This window comes from Eimeria tenella, genomic scaffold, assembly GCF_000499545.2.
Source record: "Eimeria tenella Houghton genomic scaffold, Eth_scaff40, whole genome shotgun sequence".
Taxonomy (NCBI): Eukaryota; Apicomplexa; class Conoidasida; order Eucoccidiorida; family Eimeriidae; genus Eimeria; species Eimeria tenella.
The window spans coordinates 131,952-152,747 of NW_013543335.1; the positions used below are offsets into that span (position 1 = coordinate 131,952).

A 20,796-nucleotide genomic window follows, 5' to 3' on the forward strand; every position below is an offset into this window, starting at 1 on the left:
TGGCGGCTGCTGCTGCAGCAGCCACGTCGCAGCGCAGCGGCATTAACAACGAGTTCGAAAAGTTCTGGGGGCCCCCAGGGGCCCCCCGCACGGCCAACAGACGGCGCTCGGCGACTGCCACTGCACGCAACAACCAAACCCTAAACCCTCAACCCTCAATCCTAGAATCGAAACCCCAAACCCTCAACCCTAGAATCGTTGGAAGGAAGCCCCACGAACGACTGCAATAAGCTGACGAGAAGCGCCAGTAAAGAGTGGCAGTAGTTGCTGCAGCAGCTAGAAGCAGTAGCAGGAAGGAGAAACAGCAGCAGCAACAGCAGCAGCAGGCAGCAGCAGCAGCAAACCTCTGTGGGCATTTGCGTTACTGTCGTTCAGAGAGGGCGGAGGATCTCCGAAGCCAAAGGCAGACACGGAGCTGCCGTTGTTCCCCATCTCGAATCACGTGACCCTGCTGCTGCTGCTGCTGCTGCGGCCGCTGCTTATGCGGCTGCTGCAGCTGCTGCTGCAGCAGCAGCAGCAGCGAAGTCCGGAGGACTACAGACCGTAGAGGAGGTCGGGTGTCTAGACACCCCACAGCTGAGGCTTCCAACCCTTTAACTTCAAGACGCGAAGATACACAAAGCAGCCCGCTGCTGCTGCACCCGAGGCTGCAACTGTCGCTGCTGCCAGGGCTGCTGCTGCTGCTACGGCTGCTGCTGCTGCTGCGGCAGCAGGAGGCACTGAGGCCCCTTCGACGCGGCAACGAGCAGAAACTCCAAACGCAACGTGAAGCCCAGCGACCCAATCCCTGAAGCAGCAGCAGCAGCAGCAGCAGCAAAGATGAGTTTGTGCTACTACTCCCGCGACTCCCGAGTCTCCAGAGGCCAAGCAGCTGAAAGGTCTCGAAACTCAGACCTGCTGCTCCCCTGCTTTGTTTGTCTATTTTAATAAACCATCTTCGTAAAAGTTAGTGTTCTTGACATTCAATTCGTTAGCTATTGACTCCTCTGCTGCTGGCAGCCGGTTGCTGCAGCGGAGGCAAGCGCGCTGCTGCTGGTGCCGCTGCTGCAGCAAACGCAGCGATCTTGCCGCAGCTGCTGCAGTAGCAGCAAGTGCAGAGCGCCTACTGCTGCGGTAAATTCACGAGACAACACGCGTACAGCTGCTGCTGCTACTTCTGCTACCTGGCCGCTCCGGCAACTGCCCGGCAGTGAGGGCAGCAGCAGCAGCAGCGCCAGCGGCAGCAGCGCTCGAAGCAGCAGCAGCAGGATATGCTTCCAGAGGCCACCAGCAAACCCTCGCAATCCTCATGTTGAGACTTACGCGTTGCTCCAGCCAATGACGGGCGCCGTGCCGCTGCTGCTGTCGCCGCTGCTGCTGCGCTGCTGCTACTGCAGACGCTGCAATCAGGCGTCAATCTCCAATAATAAAAAAACTCTTCTGCTGTCTTGCTGCTGCTGCGCTGCTGCTGCGTTGAGGGCAGCAGCAACTGGAGCAGCAGCGGCAGCATGCACAAGGGCAGAAGGCGCGTTGCTGCTGCTGCTGCAGCGAGAGAGTGCTGCTGCTGAGTCCGTGGGCACCAAGAGGATCGTTAACAGTGCCCCTTATAGGAGCAGCAAATGCAAATGCTTTAAAGCCCCAGAGCAACCCGCAGGCCCAGGTGAGCAGCAACTGCAGCGGCAGCTGCTGTTGCTGCTGCTGCTGTCCTGGCTGCGCCGCCGCAGCAGCAGCCAACTCACCACCTAGTACCACTCGCTGGAAGTTGTTTTTGTATTATTTCTTTATTGCTTTGCTGCTGCTGCTGCTGCGCCAAGAATTGTCAGGTGTATGTACACCTCACGTTTTGCAGCAAGCGGCAACCGCTGAAGCAGCAGTCTCTTGAAAACCCCACAGCAGCAGTAACTCCCTTTCTGCTTCGTCTCTGTCTCTATTAAATTTAGTCAGATTAATTAATTTTTAGACGCAGTTAACGGTACGCAATAACAGCTAGCGCTGCCCTAAGGCCCCTAGTTGCATTGCTCTGCCTTCCCCTCGTGCCATGCCCGCTGCTGTTACTGTTCCAGCTGCTGCTACTGCTGCTGCTGTTGCTGCGGGAAAATGTTAGAAGCACCCAAGGGCCACTGGTAGTTAGTTGCGAAGAATATATAGTCAAGGCAAAAATTCAGCCCTATCTCTTTATTCAGTCCTTAGTCTGCTGCTTCCAACGCCTAAACACAGACGCGGTCGCGCACCTTGAGCGCCGCATGCTCCTACTGCTGCTGCGCTGCTGCCGAGGCGGCTGCTGCAGGAGCAGCGCTGTTTGCGAGCTTCCGCTCCAGCTGCAGTTTACTGGCTCCCTCTCTGCTTAGTAGCCTTTTTACTCTTTTAATGGAAAAATATAGTATTAACTAATCAAATTAATGCAGTTTCTGGACTGAAGCGCGCCTGCCACCGCTACAGCGCGCGGCTCGGACACCCATCCCTTAAGCGGGCGACCGCGAGTCGCCTCTTTGTTCATTGCAGTTCCAAATTTAAGCCAAATTTAATGTGAAAAGTGGAACCAAAATAACGAATGCGCATTGTTGTTTAAAACAAGTGAAGCCTTAATATTTAAATCTTCAGGGCTTGCAAGCTGCCCATGAACACCGTAAATCACGCCGGTTTGCTTCATAATGAATGAAATTATGTTCACTACTTTCCCGTAAACTGATACGAAGCTGATACCCCACTTCGCCTGTCATTCTGCGCTTCCGCGGTTTGCATTTTAATCGGCAGCGACAGGCACTCAGGCCCCAGAGGCAATCAAATGAACACAATAAAAGCAAAAGCGTCAAGAGAAACAAGTTGTTTCTGTTCAGTTCAGTAAATCTCCGCTGCACTCTCCGCTAGCGCGTCGAGGCGAATACAAAACCCTCGGGAGGGGGTCTAGTGGTGGAGCCGCCATCCATTCTCTTTTCGTTCAGTTTATTCTTGTTCCCAAGTCCGTTACTTCTTCAACCTGCATTTCTAAGCACTTGCCGGCTGGCCTACAGCGGCGGTGCTGTCTCTTAGTTGCCTGAGTCGTCCCGCCCCGGTTTTCGCCTGTGTATTTGTGCCTCCCGTTCGCTAGTCCGAATTGTTGAATAAATCAGACAAGGGGAAACGAAGCCGACACGCCGCCTGCGCCGTGCCAGAAAACAGCAGCGGCACTTCAAATAAATGGTGGAGTCATAAACACATCCACGCGGGTGCACAGCTATTCAGGTGTAACTACAGTGCAGAGTGCACGTTCCACATCTTTAATGGGTACCAAAAAGATATTCATGTGCGATCCTTAATATTAATGCAGCTACAACTTGGTCTATTTGTTGCTGAGAAAGAGGAAAAGCAAAGACGGCCGGCCATTCTAATGGGGGAAAGCAGCGAAGGCGAACTTACCTTTAGTGCCTCGCAGGCCTTCTCCTTGCCTTTAAACTGCTGCAGCTGCTGCAACAGGGCCTCGCAGTCGGCAAGGGATGGACGCTCACGCTCGCCAGAAGCAGCAGCGTTTGTTACTGCTGCTGCTGCTGTGAGCGTGGGGAAGGATAGCAACAGCGAGTCATCAGGCACGTCTTCGCCCGCCAAAAGATAGGCCTCAAGAGCTGCAACAGCACAAAATGAATCAAAAACAGAAAATAATTAAAGTTAGTCATTCAATTGGCCGGGAAGAAGAAACGGAGACACAGCTAGATAGCAGGTCCAGCACATGGGCTCTTCGATACTGTAGTCTAGAATAGACGGAGTGTCATGTAAAACTATATATTTGCTTCTACATACTTGCTTCTGTACTGGAATTTGTATTTGCATTTACACAAGAAACAGCGATTTTACACGAAGACCCTCCGAGACACAGCAGACCACAGGTATTGGCTGGCTTGCTATTTCAACTAGTAAGCTGCTCAAGAAGAGCTCACGTAAGTAGAAAGTGAACAAGCATTGGTAAAGAAACAATAGTAATGACAATAACGATAAGCAAAACGCTGATAAGCGTGAGTTGCGTCTCACCGGTTTTGCGCAGCTGGAAGTCAAGAGCGTCTGCTTTGCACTGCAGAAGTAAATCGCCCATCAGTTTGTCTGCTGCCTGCTGCAGCTGCTGCTGCAAGCCAGAGGGTGACAGAGGAGTCTCCAAGATGGCGCTCAGCGCAGAGGTGCACAGCGACTCCATTTCACTGGGGATGAGTGACAGATCCGCTGAGTAGCAAAGGCGTATGAATGCCATATTTTTAGGTTTTCACACTAAAATTCTGGGGGAAAAAATGACAATTACAAAACTCATCGTCTGCTTCGTCTCATTCAACCAGGGGCAAACACAAAACGATGGAAAGAACAAGGCAGCAGCAAAGGGCACAGAGAGGGCACATACAGAAGCAGAAGAAACTCAATGAATAAACGGGAAAGAAGGCGGCAAATAAACAAATGAAGCACAACACTAGTTGAAACAGGCCAAATGCTGAAACAAAACAACATTCACGAGGTAAGTGCAGTACGCAGACAGCTTTCGGGGTGTAAGAAATAATCAAGAAATAAGCAAAAAGCGGTGAGGCATGAGCCAATGAATCATTACCTAAAAAAACATAAGCATATCAAAGCAAGTCATACGTAAACAAATGCACAAATACGGAGGCGAAAGCAGGGAACGAAAAAAGGAGGGAAAGAAAAAGGAGCAGTAATATCAGCGAGCCCAACAGCAAAAGTACCTGCTCTGCAGAAGTGATAGAGAAGCGGCATGAGAACGGAAACGGAACGATTTGTGCCCTCACGTTTAATTAGTTTGTTGAGACGCGAAAGCGCCAAAATCATCCCGACCACGCAGCCTGCAAAGCCACAACAGATGCAGTTGACGCAGCAACAACACCGGCATCGGACGACACAGCAGCAACACCAGCAGCAGCAGCAATGGCGAAAGCGAGAGCACCAGCTGCAAAAGTGGGAGACGCAGCAGCAATAGCAGCGGACGGTGCAGAAGCTGCAGCAGCAGAGGGCGCAGCAGCAGCTTTGGTAGTTGGCCCCCAGCAGCACCAGTAGCAAATAACACAGTGGCAGCAGCCAGCATGAGATGCCTAAACCACTTGAGCGGACATCGTGAGACAGCAGTAACGAAATCGAGCAAAAACGCAGGTGTAGCGAGTCCATTATTTGTGCATTTCGCGCAACACATGGTTAGCGAAGCCAGATGACCAAGTTGAACGGTGGAACAGGAAAAACAGCCATCCACTGAGCAGTTTAAAGCGCGTTAATCATCGACAATTTATGTGTTCATTTGTTCATTAACCAATTGCTGCCTAGGTATCTACGTTACCTTTCCTATAGGCCAAGTGGTAATGAGCTGCACGGGCGAGGGGGTCGGTGGCGCAGCAGCAAATATACTTATCAAGAATATTCTGGGCAGCAGCAAGGGGGGCCTCCTCAGGTTGCGTCTCTGAGTTTGTTGCTGCCTTTTGGTCTTTGCTAGCCTTTTTGTTTGCTTGTTTCTTTTTTGCTTTCGCCTCCTTCTGCGGCTCTGCAGCGGGCCTTGCAGCAGCCTCGGGCTTCAGCTCTATCAGCCCATCGTGAGCGGCAAAATATATCTTTAGCGCCTCTTGGGCAGCCTCCCTAAAATACCTGAATAAGTAAAGTAACAAACAAATAAAACAAATATAGATCCAAAAAGCCGATAACTTGACGTTTCATTGCGTCAACTAATATATTGAGAGGTAGCAACTCCAGCTGGCTGTGCCTTGCACTAGTTTCAGGGCAGAACTGCACAGAAGTAGTAGTTGGCGGTTAATCCTCATCACAAGCACAGAATAAGTCAAGTTTATTAAACGTGCATCCAAGCTACATCTGTTCCATGAAGTTCACCTTCAAACTAATTGCATTCAGACGCAATAGCAAACCGCAACACTTCAGCAATCCATAGGCAGCAGCCCTTAACCCTAAGCCCTAACCCTCCTCAATCATGCTAGCTAGGGGAGATCGAAACCGCATTCCGCTTAGCCCTAGAGACTAAACCCTATTTGCTAAGCCCTCAAGCCTAAACCCTAAACCCTAGCCGCTACACCGTCACGCATATTCCCCAGCAGCTCTCGCCATCTGGTACCTGTGTGACCACAGCTTGTCTTGCATGCGGAGGAAGTTGACATAGGCTCTGAAAGTTGATTTCCTGAGGCAGTAGGGGTGGAAGTCGACTTGGTCTTGGTGAATATCTGCAAAGTGTTTGATGGTGGCGTTGAACTCCATCAGCGCCTGCTGGTGGTGCTGCAGCCGCACCAGCGCCCGGCCCCGCTTCAACTCAAACCACATGCACTGCAGGTCAGGGGAGTCCTCGGGGTCGGCTTGGCGCGAGAAGCAGCGAGCTGTGGCGACGGCCTCTTCCGCCTTGTTGATCCGCAGCAGGTAGCTGCAGCATTTCGAGTTCAAATAGCTGCAGCGCACCAGCAAACCCAGCACGCAAACCAGACCTCCTGCTCACCAGGAGCAGCAGCAACAACGGCGCCGCCGGCTTGACGCTAAAACAAAAAGCAGCAGTCAACTACAGCAACGACCAAATTAGTTTCCTGAGTAAATTACTGTACATGCTGCTGGTGCCATTGCACTGTCGACGAAAGCAAACAGGCAAAGGCAGGAGCACAACAAGAAAACAAGAAAGCCTGAAGTGAAAGCTCAGAGGAGAGCCAAAGGGCCGCCGCCCAGATATGGTAAGCAGAGCAGCAGCGTAAGAGAAGAGTTTGAGAGCCAGTGCAGCGGAACTCCCGCAGAAAGGCCAATCCGGACCGAAGAAGCCAACAGTTAGGCGCCAACGGGCTCATGCTGCTTGCTGCAGCTGTGCTGGCTCTGGCGGCCGCCACTGTTGCCTTTCCACACAGTCTACTACAGCAGCAGAAAGCACACTGAGGACTTACCGATCTGCGAAGTCAAGGCTGCGCGCTTTCTCATGCAGTTCCGCAGCAAGCCGGTAGGCGCCTGCGTGCTTGTAGATTCTGCCTTTCACGAGATAGAGATCTGCAAAGGTTGGAGTGTGGTCAATGGCCTGGTGAGCCACAGAACAAACAACAGGCAGAGTGGAGGTGTTTTGGCTGCTGTGCTTGACTGCCCGCAGCCAAACGCAGCAGCGTGGCTGCTAAGGCCGTTCTGACCCGCTCATTGGCGGGGCGCCGCTATCGTTTCCCGTGTCTGACTGCTTATTGTTTTTCTGCCTTCGCAGCTATCACTGCTACTTCGCTGCTGCCGCACTTTTTGTATGGTCTGAAGAGCCTTCTCAGTGTTCTCCATAAAGTCATAGTGCTGCGCCATCAGCATATAGGCGTAGAGAAGAGCAGTAGCAATTTCGGGTTTCTCTCGAGACTCCTGGGAGCGATTAAGGGAATTATTTTGATTTAGACCCTCGGAATTCTTGGAGTCTCCACAAAAAGCATCGCTGGAGTCACTTGTGCTGCTGCTATGCGGTTCGTCCTGCCTCTTTTCATGCCTTTCCCCCAGTAAAGGCCCAAATGAAGAGGGGCTTCTCTGCAGGTGCTCAACATAGCTCTCTAGCACGGTGCCGATCAAGTGAGCCCGCTCTCGGGTGTATAGACGCCGCAAGGCAGCAAAAAGAGAAACAACGCCCTTGCGCAGCTGCGGCCGCAAGAAGTCATCCAGCGCAGCAACGAAGCGGCCCCCAGACAAGAAAGACAACTTCAGGTAGTCCAGCAGGGGAAAAGGCGACAACTGTACCTTCAAATCTTCGCAGACAAACCACATAAGAAAGAACCCACAAATAATAAGACTACATCACATTTTGGGAAAAGGATTTCAAGTCAAGCAAAGCTGAAAGACAACAATGAAGGCGCACCCGTGACGCATTCCATAAGCTAAAGCTGCACTTGAACTGCAATAGCATCGTCTTCGATCTTATTGGTTTTTGCATCAATCATGTTTCCTAGTTTTATTTGAATAAAACGCTAAAATAATAGGTGCTTCCACTGCCCACCGTCAAAGTAGTTCAGAATGCGATCCTGCATTTCAGCACTGAGCCCCCTGACCATCCTGAAGGAAGGGGGAGCTGCCTCTGTATGTCCACTGCTCTTCCAGCCCTTGAGAAGCTGCAACTCCTGCTGCTGCACCTGCGCCTCTCTTGCTGCTTGCCGGGTAAACGCAGACTCGAGCCATCCGCCGCTGTCTTCACCAGACGACCGCAGCGCCCCGGGCATCAAGTAGATGTAGGGAGGAGCACTTGAAACGGGAGCAAAGATGCGTCCGTCCTGCAGCTGCTTGCTGCAGCAGCAGGAGACACAAACACGCACACAAGCTCTCGCGTGCAACTTCGATGGAACAGCATCAACAACAGCAGGCACACTGGCCGAGGTCACCACATTTGAGAGGGCCGTAGAGATTTGAACACATTTACCAAGGTTCAAGATTAAGTGCTTTCAGCTAGCTTGAGCGAAATAAAAACGTAAGACAAAATCGAACAAGTAGCAGCAGTAGCAACCTACAGTTTCAAGTAGTCGAGGGAGTCGGCCTTGCCCACCGCCCCACTGAGGCAGCACTTGGGCAGGGCAAAAAGATGTCTGATATCTTCATTTTCATCGCAAGCCATAAAGCCCAACACATAACGCTCGTTGTCTTTGTTTATTTCCATTAAGCGTCTGTAAGCCACCCGGCCCAAATCGAATTGCCGCAGGAAAATCGCCATTCGGCCCTGAGCCTCTAGTAGCGCCGTCTCGTCCAGTATGGCTCTGCGCAGCAACGGAGACTACACGCACACAGAGTGTCTGCAACAGAAGCAGCAGCAGGAGCAGCAGTAAAAAGAGTTGCGACAGCATCAGAAGATGCAGCAACAGTATAGGCTAAACAGTCCACAGAAGAAACGCAAGCAGCAGCCACAGTAGCGGCATCAACATCAACACCAACAGTCGCAGCAACAATACTGGTAGCGACAACAGCATCAGCAGAACTGGCATCAGCAGCAGCACAAGAGGCAGAAAAAGCAGAAGCAGCATCAGCGGGAGCCTCAGCAGAAGCATTCTCAGCGTGAGATATTACTGTTCCCTCGTGGTGAGATAATCGTAGCACTGCTTGTACTCCCCCATCTCCTCAAGTATGGCGGCTTTGTACAGCATTATTTCACTCTTCTCAAAAGCATCTAAATCGCGTGACTCTCCAAACTGGTTCTCCATCTCACCCAGTATCTCCTGGGCTATAGTCAAGCGACCCACCTACGCACGAAAAGGCATACAATTTAGGCTTATTGGCTCATTGAACTGACGCAATTACAGCTTTTTCATCGTTCTTCTGTTGCCTTATTCGTCAAATGCCTTCCCATGAAGCGACCTGGCCAAAAGCCTTCAGCGCATATCGCTTTTTTATGGAACCCCACCATTTCTCAACTTATGATTTAGGCCAAACCCCAGATAAACTATTCCAGAGTAGATGAGAAGTTTAAATTTTTATGCTTGGCAATTGACAAGCTCATTTTTTACACTCATCTAAGGCATTCTGTTACTTGGAATAAGGCACAATCAATGTTTCAATGAATTCAACCGAACTGGATCAGAGTGAAGTTGCAAGTGAACGGAGATTACCAGGTGGTTAGCCATGGCGAAAGCTGCCCACTCCCTTATAAATCTGGATCTGGCCTTCAATATGTGCCTGCGGGTCTCAAGAAAGCCGTCCAGATTTCTTTCGTGAATTTGCAAGTTGGCCAAATCGCGCATCGCGGGATAGTTGTTCGGGTCCAGCCGAAGGGTTTGGATGAAGCACTTCGAAGCTTCTGCGTAGTCCCTGACGGCCAAATTATGAAGCACAAAATACTCTTCAAATTAAATTAATCACCCTTCTGTCAAATCATCAGCTGCCACATTCAGAGAGGCTGCACTGTTCACTGAAACTCCAGCGGCGCTGCGGCAGCCGCAGAGGCACCATGCCACGAGCTGGCTTTGTTTCGCGGGATTTAACAGGATCCGCATTAGCAACAGTATCTGATACATCAAGAATGCGCAACTGTACAAACAGATAATATCCAAGCCATAGTATTAGCTAAAAATGCATAATCTGACCGGACAATCACAGCAGCACTGACAGCTCCACCCAACAATTCCCGTTTGTACCCACATACGCATCTTTGCGACGCAGCCACGAGTCTCAAAGTATTCGAAGTGACAGGTTTGGGTGTTCCTCAGTGTGGCAGCTGGGCCGTCCCAGGTGCAGCAGGAGTCGCAGGGGCACTGGGCAGCTGGCCATTACTAACTATTTCCCTAACTTGTGTTAATTTGCACACTTCTTCATTTGTGTCTTTTTTAAGTGCAGTGCAGCTGCAAGCCACCAGCTTCCGCGTACTTGTCCTGTCTGTACAGCAGACCCAACACGTGCCAGCAAACGCAGTTGGTAATGTCCGCTTTGAGGCCTCTTTTGGCATAGTCATAAGCCTCTTGCTTTTTCTCCGCGCCCATGTTCGACAAGATCAGGCCCTTCATAGATAGCGTTTCACCGTGCTCGGGAAACTTCTTGAGGATCAAGTCTGCTTGCTTTATGGCTTTCTTGTTGTGCTTCTGTTCATACAGCCACTGCAGCCAAACAGCACAGCGACAGCAGCAAAGCCAGGCCATCAGCGCCACACACAGCGGCTCGCAGACGCCCACACTGGACAATTAGGGAGCGCATGGGCTGCCTTTGCTGCTGCTCTGCTGCTGCTTTGCGGCTGCTGCTGCTGCTGCTGCTGCTGCAGTTGCAACAACAGTTGCCTCTGCTGGGATAGATGGCGGGGGAACAGATCGCCCACCATCATGTGCTTGAAGACCGACTGCTCCTTGCTGGGCAGAGCCCGCCAGCTGGGAGTGTCGTTGTTTGCCCTCATCTTCAAAAGGCTGTTTTTTGGAATTCCCTCGAGAAGCCGGGGCCGCCGCAGGTGCCCACGGAGTGTACGGACAGCTAGGACGCCTCAGGATGGAAGCCCTAAGCGGCCATGGAAGCGCCAGCTGCGAATGGTGGCAAAAGGAGTGGCACAGCAGCGCGTTCTGAGGCCTTCAGTCGTTGCATGCAACAGCAGAGCCAAGGCCGGGGGTCAGCAGGGGCACTCAGGCACCCATCTGTGTGGCAGCGGCTCACACGCAGTGGCGAGGGGAAAGGCTGGAAGGCTCTGAGGAGGTAATTTCAGCATAACACCGCAGCGGGAGCCCCTCTTCTGGCTGCTGCAGCATTCAAGGGCGAGCAACCGCCGCCCTGCTGGACGCCGCTAACGCCACAACTACGGTGTAGCTCAACAAGAAACAGCAAGGCACGGATTCTCCATCCCGGTATTTCAAACTGCAAAGGCCTCTCATGGGTAGACGTGAACAGTGCTCTCCTGAGTCGACGTGGTGGGGAAGGCCTTGGTAGCCGACTCGGCTTCCAGGAGGCGTGCATGCGGCTGCGTTGGTCTTGTCTGGAGTTTGCAGTAGTTTAATTTCGCATTTTTGTTTTATAATTCGCTTTCAGATTTCAAAGAGACCGAAGAAGGGCTGGGGGGGCGGCAGTGGCTCTGGCACTCGGACACCTCTTGACGCGACCAGGCACCGTCTCCTGCTGCGGCGCCTTCACAGCAGAGGTTGCATGCTTGAAACAAGCACTCATCATCATCCTGAAAGTCCTAAATTAATCTTTTTTATTAGCATTTTTCATGCAAATGGCGTACTTGCGAACACAGAGCAGATCTCTTGTCGCCTCCCTTGGCGCAGCGCACCACGGCTGCCTGCAGCAGCGCCTCGGTGTTATGAGCCTCCTCGTTGTTCCGCATGCAGCTCTTTTCACAGCGGGTCTTGTGGTTAGGGCTAAGAAGGCTTGTCTGGAAGGAGCAGCACTCGTGGCAGTACTCCATGGGGCACAAGATCTGTCTTTCCCGCTCCTTGTTACGCAGCATTTCTGCACAATGTTCCCGCCGCGCCAGAATGTGCACATTCTCGACGCACGGCGACCTACGTAGCGATTGAGTTGCAACATGCATGCGTTGCATGCAAGAATAGAAGTCAGGAACGACGCAGCGAACAGAACATACCAAGCTTTCTCAGTGGCAGCCACTCTAGAGGTGACGCCCGCGAATCTCGAGTCCGCTTCGGACTCAGGCTCAACAAACGGCGACAGCTCAAACTCATCAAACGCAACGCCTCCGCAGTTGTACGCAGATAGGCCGATGGCCCCATCGCTGGGAAACCCCTGCTGGGCTGAGGCCTCCCCCAGCAGCTTCACAGTTTCCCCAGCTGGGGTCTCTACGCGAGCCACTACTCGGGGCCCATCAAATGCAACTTGAAGGGAGTGCCAGCCGTTGAGCTGCAGCTTCAGGGGCGACCTGGCGAGGACTGCGGCCTTTTTGTCCACGACAACTCGCAGCCTGAGTCTACGGGGGAAGGGGGTGGGCTTGCCAGGGCAGTGGGAGTGAACAGAAGTAGGCGCTTTCACGCACAGCATCGTAAATTTATATTGATCAAATCTTAAAATAAAGCAATTAATGCATTTAATGGATTTATTAACGCACTCTGTGGCCGTTGCCTCCACTGCCATGTAGTTCGCCTCCGAAGAAAATCGGAAAACTGCACCAATGGTCCCTTTGGTGCATTGCGGGAAGAAGTCGACAGAAAGTCGGCCGTTTCTGCCTAAATAAATCGGGCTAATAGTTGCCTTCTTTAAAGTTAAGTGAAAAGAAAAATGCTTACATGTTCGCTGGCCCTTCAGCACAGCGATGGTGCCGATGTCTGCAGGCCCGCGCACCGCGTTCAGCTGCACCAACACTTTATTCCTTCCCCGGACTCCGTCCTGCGTGTGAAATGTTGGTCTCTGTCGCTTGCAGCTGCAGCTGCGGCTCGACGTGCTTACCCGGTACTCCCAGTGGCCCACGGAGCCGCCCTTGTCGGCCCCGTCTACTATGGCGTACAGCGCGCTGACGCTGCTGAAGTAGCTTTCCACGAACACTGAGCAAAGGGGTGGAAGCGGTGGCGGTGAAACCTGCGGCGTTTGGCAAGGTTGAGCCTCAACGTTCAGTTTGTCGAAATATACTCCATCTTGCATTGCTGAGGAGAAGAAGGCGACAGTGCCGGACACAAACCGTTCGTCCAGTGCTCTGGGTGACCCGGCGATGTTTGCCGTCGGCGCAAAACACATTTCATAAGAATAAGTTTGAAGTATGAAACTCGGAGCAATTCCTTACGAGAATATCTCGGCGGGCTCCGCGTCTTCATCCCCCACGCAAACCTTTATATGGCCGCCAGTTGCCTGAATTCGTACTTTGTGCCATATGCCCTGCACAAAGCCTCCGTCTTTGCGTTCTGCGACTATCTTTGGGATTCCTTTATCCAATCTCAGGAGTTTCTTCTTCCCCGCCTTTTGGTGCATCAGCAAGAGATAGCCGTTGTCCCGATCCTTCATTCGGAAGCCTATGCCAACGCCGCCGCTTCCCATGGGCTGGAGTTAGCAGTTAGTGCTTGAGTTGATGTGCTTTGCAGGAGAAATTTGCAGGTGCTGCTCACTAGGAATTCCACGTGGAGCACAAAATCATAGAGATTTCGCCGCCGCAGAAAGGCGTATGTGCCGTGCACTTCCGAAACGCCCTTAATAGAGGAAGACTGCCCGAACACGTTTGGGTGTTCAGCGACGAGAAGAGCGAAGCCCCAGTGACTGGGGCCGCCCCTGGTGAAGGAACTGTCCTCGACTACAAATTCTTTTTCAAAGGAAGTGTCCTGCGGCTTCAGTTGGTAACTCTGAAACCCCTGAAGCGCGATGTGCTTCTCTTCCAGGTGTTTCAGCTCCTCCTGCAGGTACTCCAGCCGCGTCGCCGCCCCAGCCGAGGCCGCCAGCAGCCGGTAAGTTAACGTTTCAACGTCTCTAAACCTAAAACAGAAATTCTGGAATGGGCTCTTGTGGAGGGTTTGAGAGACTCTTTGACTCACAGTTGAACTGCCTCCGAGTACGTGCTTTCGCTTAACTGCTCTGCAGGCTTCACTCGCTTGCGCACTTCCCCTACAGTAACTCCGGCGTCTGTTTTGGCGTCTTTCACGGCCACGGGATCAATGCCGTGTGTTGCCACTGAAACCAAAATGCTGTGTAGTGCCTATAAAGGCCCCAAACGCAACTGGAATGCCACTTACAGATTCGGTCTTTAGCTGCTTCGAAAGCTACAGCTAGGGCCGGGTCATAGGCCGGCGGCGCAGCCGCAGAGGCTGTTGTGGGTGCCGCTGTAGTGCGGCTTTCAAGTTCAACAAAAGACGTCAACGGAAGCTGCGGAGGGGTGGAGGCGGCTGAGTGTTCTGTTGCCTCCCCTGGACATTCCTGTTTGCCCATTTTGAATGAAGTTTTTTTGTAAAGACGAAAATAGGCAGGTGCGAACCTCTTCGATCTTGAATACCCGCATGCTTCTTATGGCGTCGCCAGGGGGAAGCTGCAGTGATTTCGACTCCACTCCGTTTTGTTTGGAGCCCTCAAAAGAATAAATGGGTGACTCAATTGAGACACTGAATACTCCCCCGCTCTTGATGAGCCCCGCGTGAATTCCAGCCTTGCAAATGGCGCTGCTTTCGGCGTAAATGCCGTCAGACCCAAAAACAGTTGCTGCTGCAGCCTCCGCACAGCCTGGTGGGCACTCCACCAGGATGTTTGTCTGTCGCGTTTTGAAAATAAGCGAATATGCATGAAGACGTCTTGAGCGAGACTTTAGGCTTACGCTTATAGTTCCTTTAAAGGCCTCGTGCCCCTCCATCACGTCCTCGCACGACAGAGCCAGCGCAGGTCTAGAAGGAGTTGTGCTCGCCGTAGGAAACTAAGACAAATTCATCTCACGCTTGTTCGGCCTCCCCTGTGGCATTTGTTGAACACAAGACAGCGGCCAACGGCGTAGTCGCCAAGGCAAAGTAGCTCAGCCTCTCGTTGCTGGCCTTGCCCAGACCTGGAAAGCCAGTGACAAGTAGGGAAAAGTTGAATCAGCAGGGAAAGCCAAAAAAGCGAAATGAGAATGAACCTGCTGTGTCTGAAGAAGCTGTCACGCTGCTGTCTGCGGAGGCAAGCGCGAGCACCAATCCCGTCAAGTCCGTTGTGCCATCGTACAAGTCCCGGAAAGTGCCTGAGCAGGCGGCGTAGCTGCAGCCTTGATCGAAGGCGATGGGGATTCCCTCTTCATTGTTCAGCTGCAAACCTAAGACAAAAGTCGAAGATGAAATGAATTTGGCTTTTCTCTAATCCAGTTCTTTTGTTCACTCCAGCTCATTACTTACCCATCTGCTTCGCAGCCTTCATCGCACTGTAAATTTGCGAAACCGCGCGGGGCACAAATGGCTGCAGGCCTACGGAGCCGCAGGCCTGGCGGATGTCGCTGGCGCTCGCCAGGAGACCCGCTGGGCGTCCCTGAACCCTCGGAATTTCTTGTTTTGTCATTACATAAATCATTGTGCCGCTTTCCATGTCGCAGTAGGCCCTCAAGGCTTTGCTGGCGCATCTGGGGAGCACCCTGGGGGTGGCAGAAGGATGCCATCAGGGCTTATTGCCTTCAAAATTGAATCTGCATGCGTCAAGTGGCCTACCAGTAGAAGCCTGAGACGGCTTCAGGGATCTTCGACTTCGCCCAGTAACAGTCCATTGCTGGGTGTTCTGCTGAGTCGCCTGCAGAAATTGCGGCAAAGTGAGTGGCGAGACGAGGAAAAAGATCCCTTGTGGTGGCACTGCCCACCTGGCATTAGTTGCATAATGGAATATGCTTTTGCCCTCCCTGCAACTAGCTGGAAGCTGGCCATTAAACGGCCAGCCGTTGCCCTTAAGGCGTTGATGCGCTGCCTCTGCTGAATTTTCTCCTCTCGGCAGTCGTCCATTTCTGTGAAGAGTTCTTCGAGTTTTCCGGAGAGTTCTTCAAGGCTTTTCCTCTTTGCAATCACATCTACTCCCAGTGTCGCCGTTTTTCGTGCAAAGTCCTCATCGAACCCAGAAACATAATATATGAAATATTTGTCTCGCGCATCGTCGGAGCTGGCGGCCTCGCGGCAGTCCCCAACCGCGGGCTCAAGTTTGCCAGCAAATATATTAATTTCTTTGATTGCATATCTGAACTTTTCCTCGTACTTCCCCAGCCGAGGGTGGGGCCGCTGCATCTTAATCCGAACATATTGCGCGGCCACGCCGTCCAAGAGGTCCTTGGTGGACACCGCGGGATTCGCCTCGTTGTGAACAACGTCGCTGGCCCCGAAATTGCGCATTTAAATCTCAGTAGTACAAACTTTGGAATTGTAGAGGAGCTCACATGTAGGCAGCGCCGTCGACGCTGGCTTGAATGCTGTAGGCGAGGGCCGGCTGTTCCCATTCAATTCGCGCCGCGGCGAGCCGTACAACTTTTCCTGAAAAAAATTGAAGACCGCAAGTTTGTAAGTCTTCTCCGCAAGCAAACGAAAGAGGACCGACCTATGTCGATGTCTAGAGTGACTGGGAACTCGTCGCTTTCCTCGAAAAGCTCAGACGCCCAGGAGGTGTTCGTGTCTCTGTCGACAGCTTTCTGGGGCCCGTGGGCCTCGTCGGCGCTGCTGGAGGCCTCCGCCGTGGCCGCAGAGCCAGCAATGAGGTCTGCAAGCCCCGCAGTGGAGCCATTCACATTCTTCTGAGTCATGCACCAAGACCCCCCCTTGGCGAGGCGCAGCTGGGAGTTGGCCTGGAAGGCCCAGGAGGAGCGGCCGTCGCCTTCCTCGAGGGCTCGCGAGCACTTGGAAAGGGAGACAGTTCCTCCGTCTGAAGTCCAACTGGAAATTCGCAACAAGTTCAAATCTGCTTCTCCGCAGCGCCACTTGCCTGTTGGGTCGCCGCCCTGCAGCACCAGGCACTGCGGCGGGTGGCTGCGGGCACTCACAATTTGCCCCTGCGGATTTGTTAGCCACAGCTCCTGCGGGGAGGTCAGAGAGAGGGAAAATGAAAAGAAAAAGAAGAGAGGATCATTTCAAAAACCCACCCGGCCGTCCCCCAGGGCTATCGCGTCTTCACACGGACTCAGGACTACCCGCGAGCCCTCTTTGTTCATTTTCCCCCCTTCAACCTGCGGCGAACTCCACAAGACTGGACTTGGGGAAATGAGACAAAGAAGAAAGAGGCTTGCCTCCAGACACATTTCCCCGGAGGGACTTGTCACCCCCGCGACAATCAAGAACAGCGGCTGCCCCGCGCCAATTGGAGTTATTTGATTTATTCCAAAAAACTGATTCACAGCCTTCCGCATAGTGACCACGACCACGCGGCACTCCTGGGGAGCGCTGAAGGAGATTACTTCGTCAAAAGAAGCTGCAAACGCCTCATCTAATTAGTCCGAAACAATTATTATTCGCCAAAGGTTACCGCCAGTGCCTGCAGTCGGCCTCCAAGGCACTGCGACGAAGAAGTTCTGGCCGTCAGCAGACGTTGATATTTGCACTTCCTGCATCGCGAGCGCAGCAGAGAGTCACGGGCTAGCCCGGCACACACAAATAAGAATTCAGTGCAAACCTGAGGCGCATATTCCCAGCGGATCCGGACGCCTTTGAGCTTTCCAGGGACCTCGAGGGTACCACTCCATGCGACTGAGGGGAAGAAAGCCGTGAGAGATGCAGATATTTCATGTTTGCGAGCGTCTACCTTGTTCGTCAGTTGCGTGATCTCCAGCGCTAGACCAGTAGCCGGTCCCCGGCTGAAGCGCCCGGGAAGCTTCAAAGCCGTTTCCAAACGTAGAAGTTGCAGAGGCATCGTTGAAGACGTAAAAATCTGCCGAAGTTTCTTGGCTGCGACCGAAGCACGCTAAGGATGCAGCCACGGCGACTGCAAGTGACAGCAGCGCAGTCGCCTTCATAGTGAAGAAAGCAGCCGAAAGCACGAACACGAGCTTAATGCGATTATTCGACGCGTTTCCCTCCAGAAGGGCTCCATCAATTCCCCTCGAGTGGCTCTCCTTTCTGATACCATGAGCCTCCCGCACTGTACGTACGACGAAACTGCTTGGGAACGAAAGCATATCCATTCAGCGATGTCACAGAAGCTGACCTAACAAGATTGCAGAGCTTTGAGACTAAATGAATGCACCGCTTCCTTTTTCCCTGTTTCACTTTCTAAGAGCTAGGCACACATGCTATTCCTCCGTGGACACAGCTGGCGGTCGGTTTGAAGTTCAGCAAAGATCAGCGTCATGTCAGTGACGACAACTGTGCATCATTTCAAGTTTATGAACTGCTGAGTTTAAATTTGGAAACTTATATGTTTGTTTGACGAGGAAAGAAAAGCCGCAGACCCGTAGCATTCACGTGTCTGGGATGACCGGGCATACGCAGGCAAAAACTAACTTAACTAAAAAGCTGGAGAATATTCACAGCGACATGAACTTGCATTAATCAATAGACAAAGAGGTCGAATGAAGTTTCCTAGAGGATCCCGCCGTCGTCCCCGTCATCTAAATGATCGTCGAGGTCTTCATCAGCGTAGTAGTCGTGCGCGTAGTCATCGCCCCCGAAGTCGTCCTCTTCAGCAGCAAACAGTTCCTCTGAGCCAACAGCGCAAACACAACACAAGCACGCAACAATCTAGCTACCAAGCTAGCCAGCCAGCCACCTAGCTAGCTAGCCAGCTAGGTAGCTAGCCGCTAGGGGCAACCGTGTGACCCGCTGCAGCAGTGTGCCCCTCCAGCGCCACGTAGAGGCCGCAGGCCCTTCGGGTTCTGTCTGCAAAGAGCAAGTTCCTGGCCTTGCGCCTAGCAGCAGCCAGAAGCGGGAGGGGAGGAAGCAGCAGCGGGAAGCAGGCGGCAGGAAGCAGCAGCAGCACTCACCCTCTGCGGCGGCCTTCGCGCTTGCGTTGGCCTTGTCGTCTGCAGCTTTGTTCTCGTTTTCCTTTTGCTCCATTTCCTTGAGGCGGAGGCGCTTGGAGTCTCCGGGGAGGCCCCTGGGGGCCCCCCTCGGGACGCGCACGAACCTGCTGTGCAGCAGCTCCGCGGGGAAGAAGGCCTCGCCGCAGTAAGAGACAATGGCCTCTTTCTGGGCCTCGTAGTCGCAGCTGCAGGCGCAGCTCCCAGTGCTGTAGTTCCGGCCCTCCAGCTTGCTGCGGCGCTCCCCTATGCTGCACTCCCCAGTCCGCCAGTGGTTGGCCAGCAGCCGCGCAGTCAGCACTGCGCTGGCCCCCGCCTCGTCCAGCTCCGCCGCCCGCGGCACTTCCCTGTTTCTCGGGTACGTCGGCGGCTCCGAAGTCACGGGGCCTGCGCGCAGCAGCAGCTGCACACCAACGCACGCCTTCGCTGCTGCTGCTGCTGTGGAACGCGGCCGCAGCAGCAGCTGCTGCTGCTGCGAGACGGGGAGGCAGGCAGGCAGCGGCAGCAGCTGCGGAACGAGCAGCTGCCCATCCAGCAGCAGCAGCAGCAGTTAAGAAGCGAGAAGGCAGTCAACCAGCAGCGGCAGCAGCTGCAGCAGCTGCAGCAGCTGCTGCAGCGGCTGCAGCAGCAGCTGTGTTGCTGCGGGGGTGCAGCTTCTGCTGCTGCTGAAGGCTAGGCTGTCGCTCACCGTGGCGCTCGACGCCTTCCCTCGCCCACTTCCGGGGGTCGGCGCCGCCTGCAGCTTCGGCCCTCACGCCTTTCATGGCGCTCCTGAAGGCGATTTGTGCCTTCCAGCTTCGCCGGCCAGTGGTTAGCTGTATCTCTCTGAGTCACTGGCAGCAACTGGGGAGGGGGTATAGGAGAAAGCAGCAGCTTTCTGGCTCAGATAGTTCCAATTGATGTTAAAATCAAAGTTTATTAGCTTTTTTGCTTCGGTGGATCTGCACAAAGATCTCATTTGTGGGGCCCCGGTCCATCAAGGACTACCAGCCCTAACTTGCATGCGGCGAATTCAATTTGCAAGAAAAGGGAACCTGTACTAGAGGAACCCCAAAGCTACATACTTTTAAGTTCAAGTTAAGCGAAATTCAATGCGGCTTCAAGCAAACGGATAAGTCGCATTAGATCTTCTACTCGGGTCTTTAATTGAAGGACGAAGGTTTCTTCACTCGATCGCTACGCCCTTCGCGGCACCAGAGTGTACATACACCGGAAGTTGCCTTGCATTCACTATGGCATAAAAGTGGTTCTTCAGTTTTAATTCAAACGGCGAGTTCACCGCAGTTCAAGATGAAGATCACGGTGGCCCCTACGGGCAGCACTGCGCCTCTGCAGACTTTGAAAAAATCGAAATCCGCAACTGGGAAGAGCCGCTGCGGGCCCCTCGTGGGCGGCCAAAAGCGGGACAGAGTGAAAGAGTACATGGAAGAGAAATTCTATGAGCAGTTTCAACCCAAAAGAGACCTCAAGTCCCGCTTGCGCAAACTCTCGCTGGACAAGGACACCTTGCGAAGGGCGCAAGGCAACTATAGAAAAAAGCTGCCCACAGCAGAGCCCGCAAACTCCAACTCAGGCAAGCCAAAGGAAAAGACCAAGCCCAAGAGTGAAAAAAAAAAAAGGACTCAGACCAAAGGGAGGCGGCAGCCTCCTCCAAAAACCACCAAAGAAATATGTGCTATGGTATGTTTGTTCCCCGTTGTGCAGTGCGTCGATGTGCGTCAGCGCAGCTGTACGTACACTTCAGTTTCGAAAACTGCGGGGAGCAGCAAGTCGCCAATTTTTTGTTGTTTCGTTTTCAGGTGCTTTCACATGTCCGCGACATTTAAGTTATGCTCGCGGCCTCCGGCTCTCTGCAGCGAAGTGCTTTTGAATCCTTTCTGAGTCCTTCGAACTTCGGAGGGCTCCCAGAGCACAGTGTCAACAAGACACGGCTCTCTTTAGCTCGAAAATGTAACTGAGGACTTCTTTTTTCATCTTTTTTCTTCTTACACATGCTCGAAAGCACGGCGCGCTGCTGGTGCTAGGCCAGGCGGAAAGAGGCCTCAGGG

General features: G+C 53.0%; 7 protein-coding genes across 7 annotated transcripts; 1 reads left to right on the top strand and 6 right to left on the bottom strand.

Annotated features, from left to right (window-relative positions):
- Positions 1–3,063: 3,063 nt before the first annotated feature.
- ETH_00007160 (N-terminal acetyltransferase complex subunit NARG1, putative) lies at positions 3,064–10,789 on the bottom strand (the record flags this gene model as incomplete). Its single annotated transcript, XM_013376800.1, has 14 exons — positions 3,064–3,117; positions 3,376–3,578; positions 3,982–4,167; positions 4,674–4,790; positions 5,276–5,577; positions 6,056–6,379; positions 6,858–6,985; positions 7,189–7,676; positions 7,925–8,208; positions 8,430–8,672; positions 8,980–9,152; positions 9,519–9,717; positions 10,273–10,499; positions 10,715–10,789. 14 exons carry the CDS (start codon positions 10,787–10,789, stop codon positions 3,064–3,066), a joined length of 3,003 nt encoding a protein of 1,000 aa, XP_013232254.1.
- Positions 10,790–11,578: 789 nt separating this feature from the next.
- Positions 11,579–14,241, bottom strand: ETH_00007165 (uncharacterized protein; the record flags this gene model as incomplete). The annotated part of the gene is made up of 8 exons (XM_013376801.1): positions 11,579–11,885; positions 11,966–12,304; positions 12,443–12,720; positions 12,781–13,024; positions 13,112–13,365; positions 13,431–13,791; positions 13,851–13,986; positions 14,049–14,241. The coding sequence occupies 8 exons, from the start codon at positions 14,239–14,241 to the stop codon at positions 11,579–11,581; spliced, it is 2,112 nt and encodes a 703-aa protein (XP_013232255.1).
- A 491-nt stretch (positions 14,242–14,732) lies between these two features.
- ETH_00007170 (LCCL domain-containing protein CCP1, related) lies at positions 14,733–15,339 on the bottom strand (the record flags this gene model as incomplete). Its single annotated transcript, XM_013376802.1, has 3 exons — positions 14,733–14,752; positions 14,915–15,088; positions 15,168–15,339. 3 exons carry the CDS (start codon positions 15,337–15,339, stop codon positions 14,733–14,735), a joined length of 366 nt encoding a protein of 121 aa, XP_013232256.1.
- A 155-nt stretch (positions 15,340–15,494) lies between these two features.
- On the bottom strand, positions 15,495–16,139 carry ETH_00007175 (uncharacterized protein; the record flags this gene model as incomplete). Its single annotated transcript, XM_013376803.1, has 1 exon — positions 15,495–16,139. One exon carries the CDS (start codon positions 16,137–16,139, stop codon positions 15,495–15,497), a length of 645 nt encoding a protein of 214 aa, XP_013232257.1.
- A 40-nt stretch (positions 16,140–16,179) lies between these two features.
- On the bottom strand, positions 16,180–17,643 carry ETH_00007180 (uncharacterized protein; the record flags this gene model as incomplete). The annotated part of the gene is made up of 4 exons (XM_013376804.1): positions 16,180–16,277; positions 16,342–16,813; positions 16,880–16,963; positions 17,260–17,643. 4 exons carry the CDS (start codon positions 17,641–17,643, stop codon positions 16,180–16,182), a joined length of 1,038 nt encoding a protein of 345 aa, XP_013232258.1.
- A 668-nt stretch (positions 17,644–18,311) lies between these two features.
- On the bottom strand, positions 18,312–19,512 carry ETH_00007185 (uncharacterized protein; the record flags this gene model as incomplete). The annotated part of the gene is made up of 3 exons (XM_013376805.1): positions 18,312–18,430; positions 18,713–19,135; positions 19,437–19,512. The coding sequence occupies 3 exons, from the start codon at positions 19,510–19,512 to the stop codon at positions 18,312–18,314; spliced, it is 618 nt and encodes a 205-aa protein (XP_013232259.1).
- A 526-nt stretch (positions 19,513–20,038) lies between these two features.
- ETH_00007190 (uncharacterized protein) lies at positions 20,039–20,574 on the top strand (the record flags this gene model as incomplete). The annotated part of the gene is made up of 2 exons (XM_013376806.1): positions 20,039–20,428; positions 20,548–20,574. 2 exons carry the CDS (start codon positions 20,039–20,041, stop codon positions 20,572–20,574), a joined length of 417 nt encoding a protein of 138 aa, XP_013232260.1.
- Between the last annotated feature and the right edge of the window lie 222 nt (positions 20,575–20,796).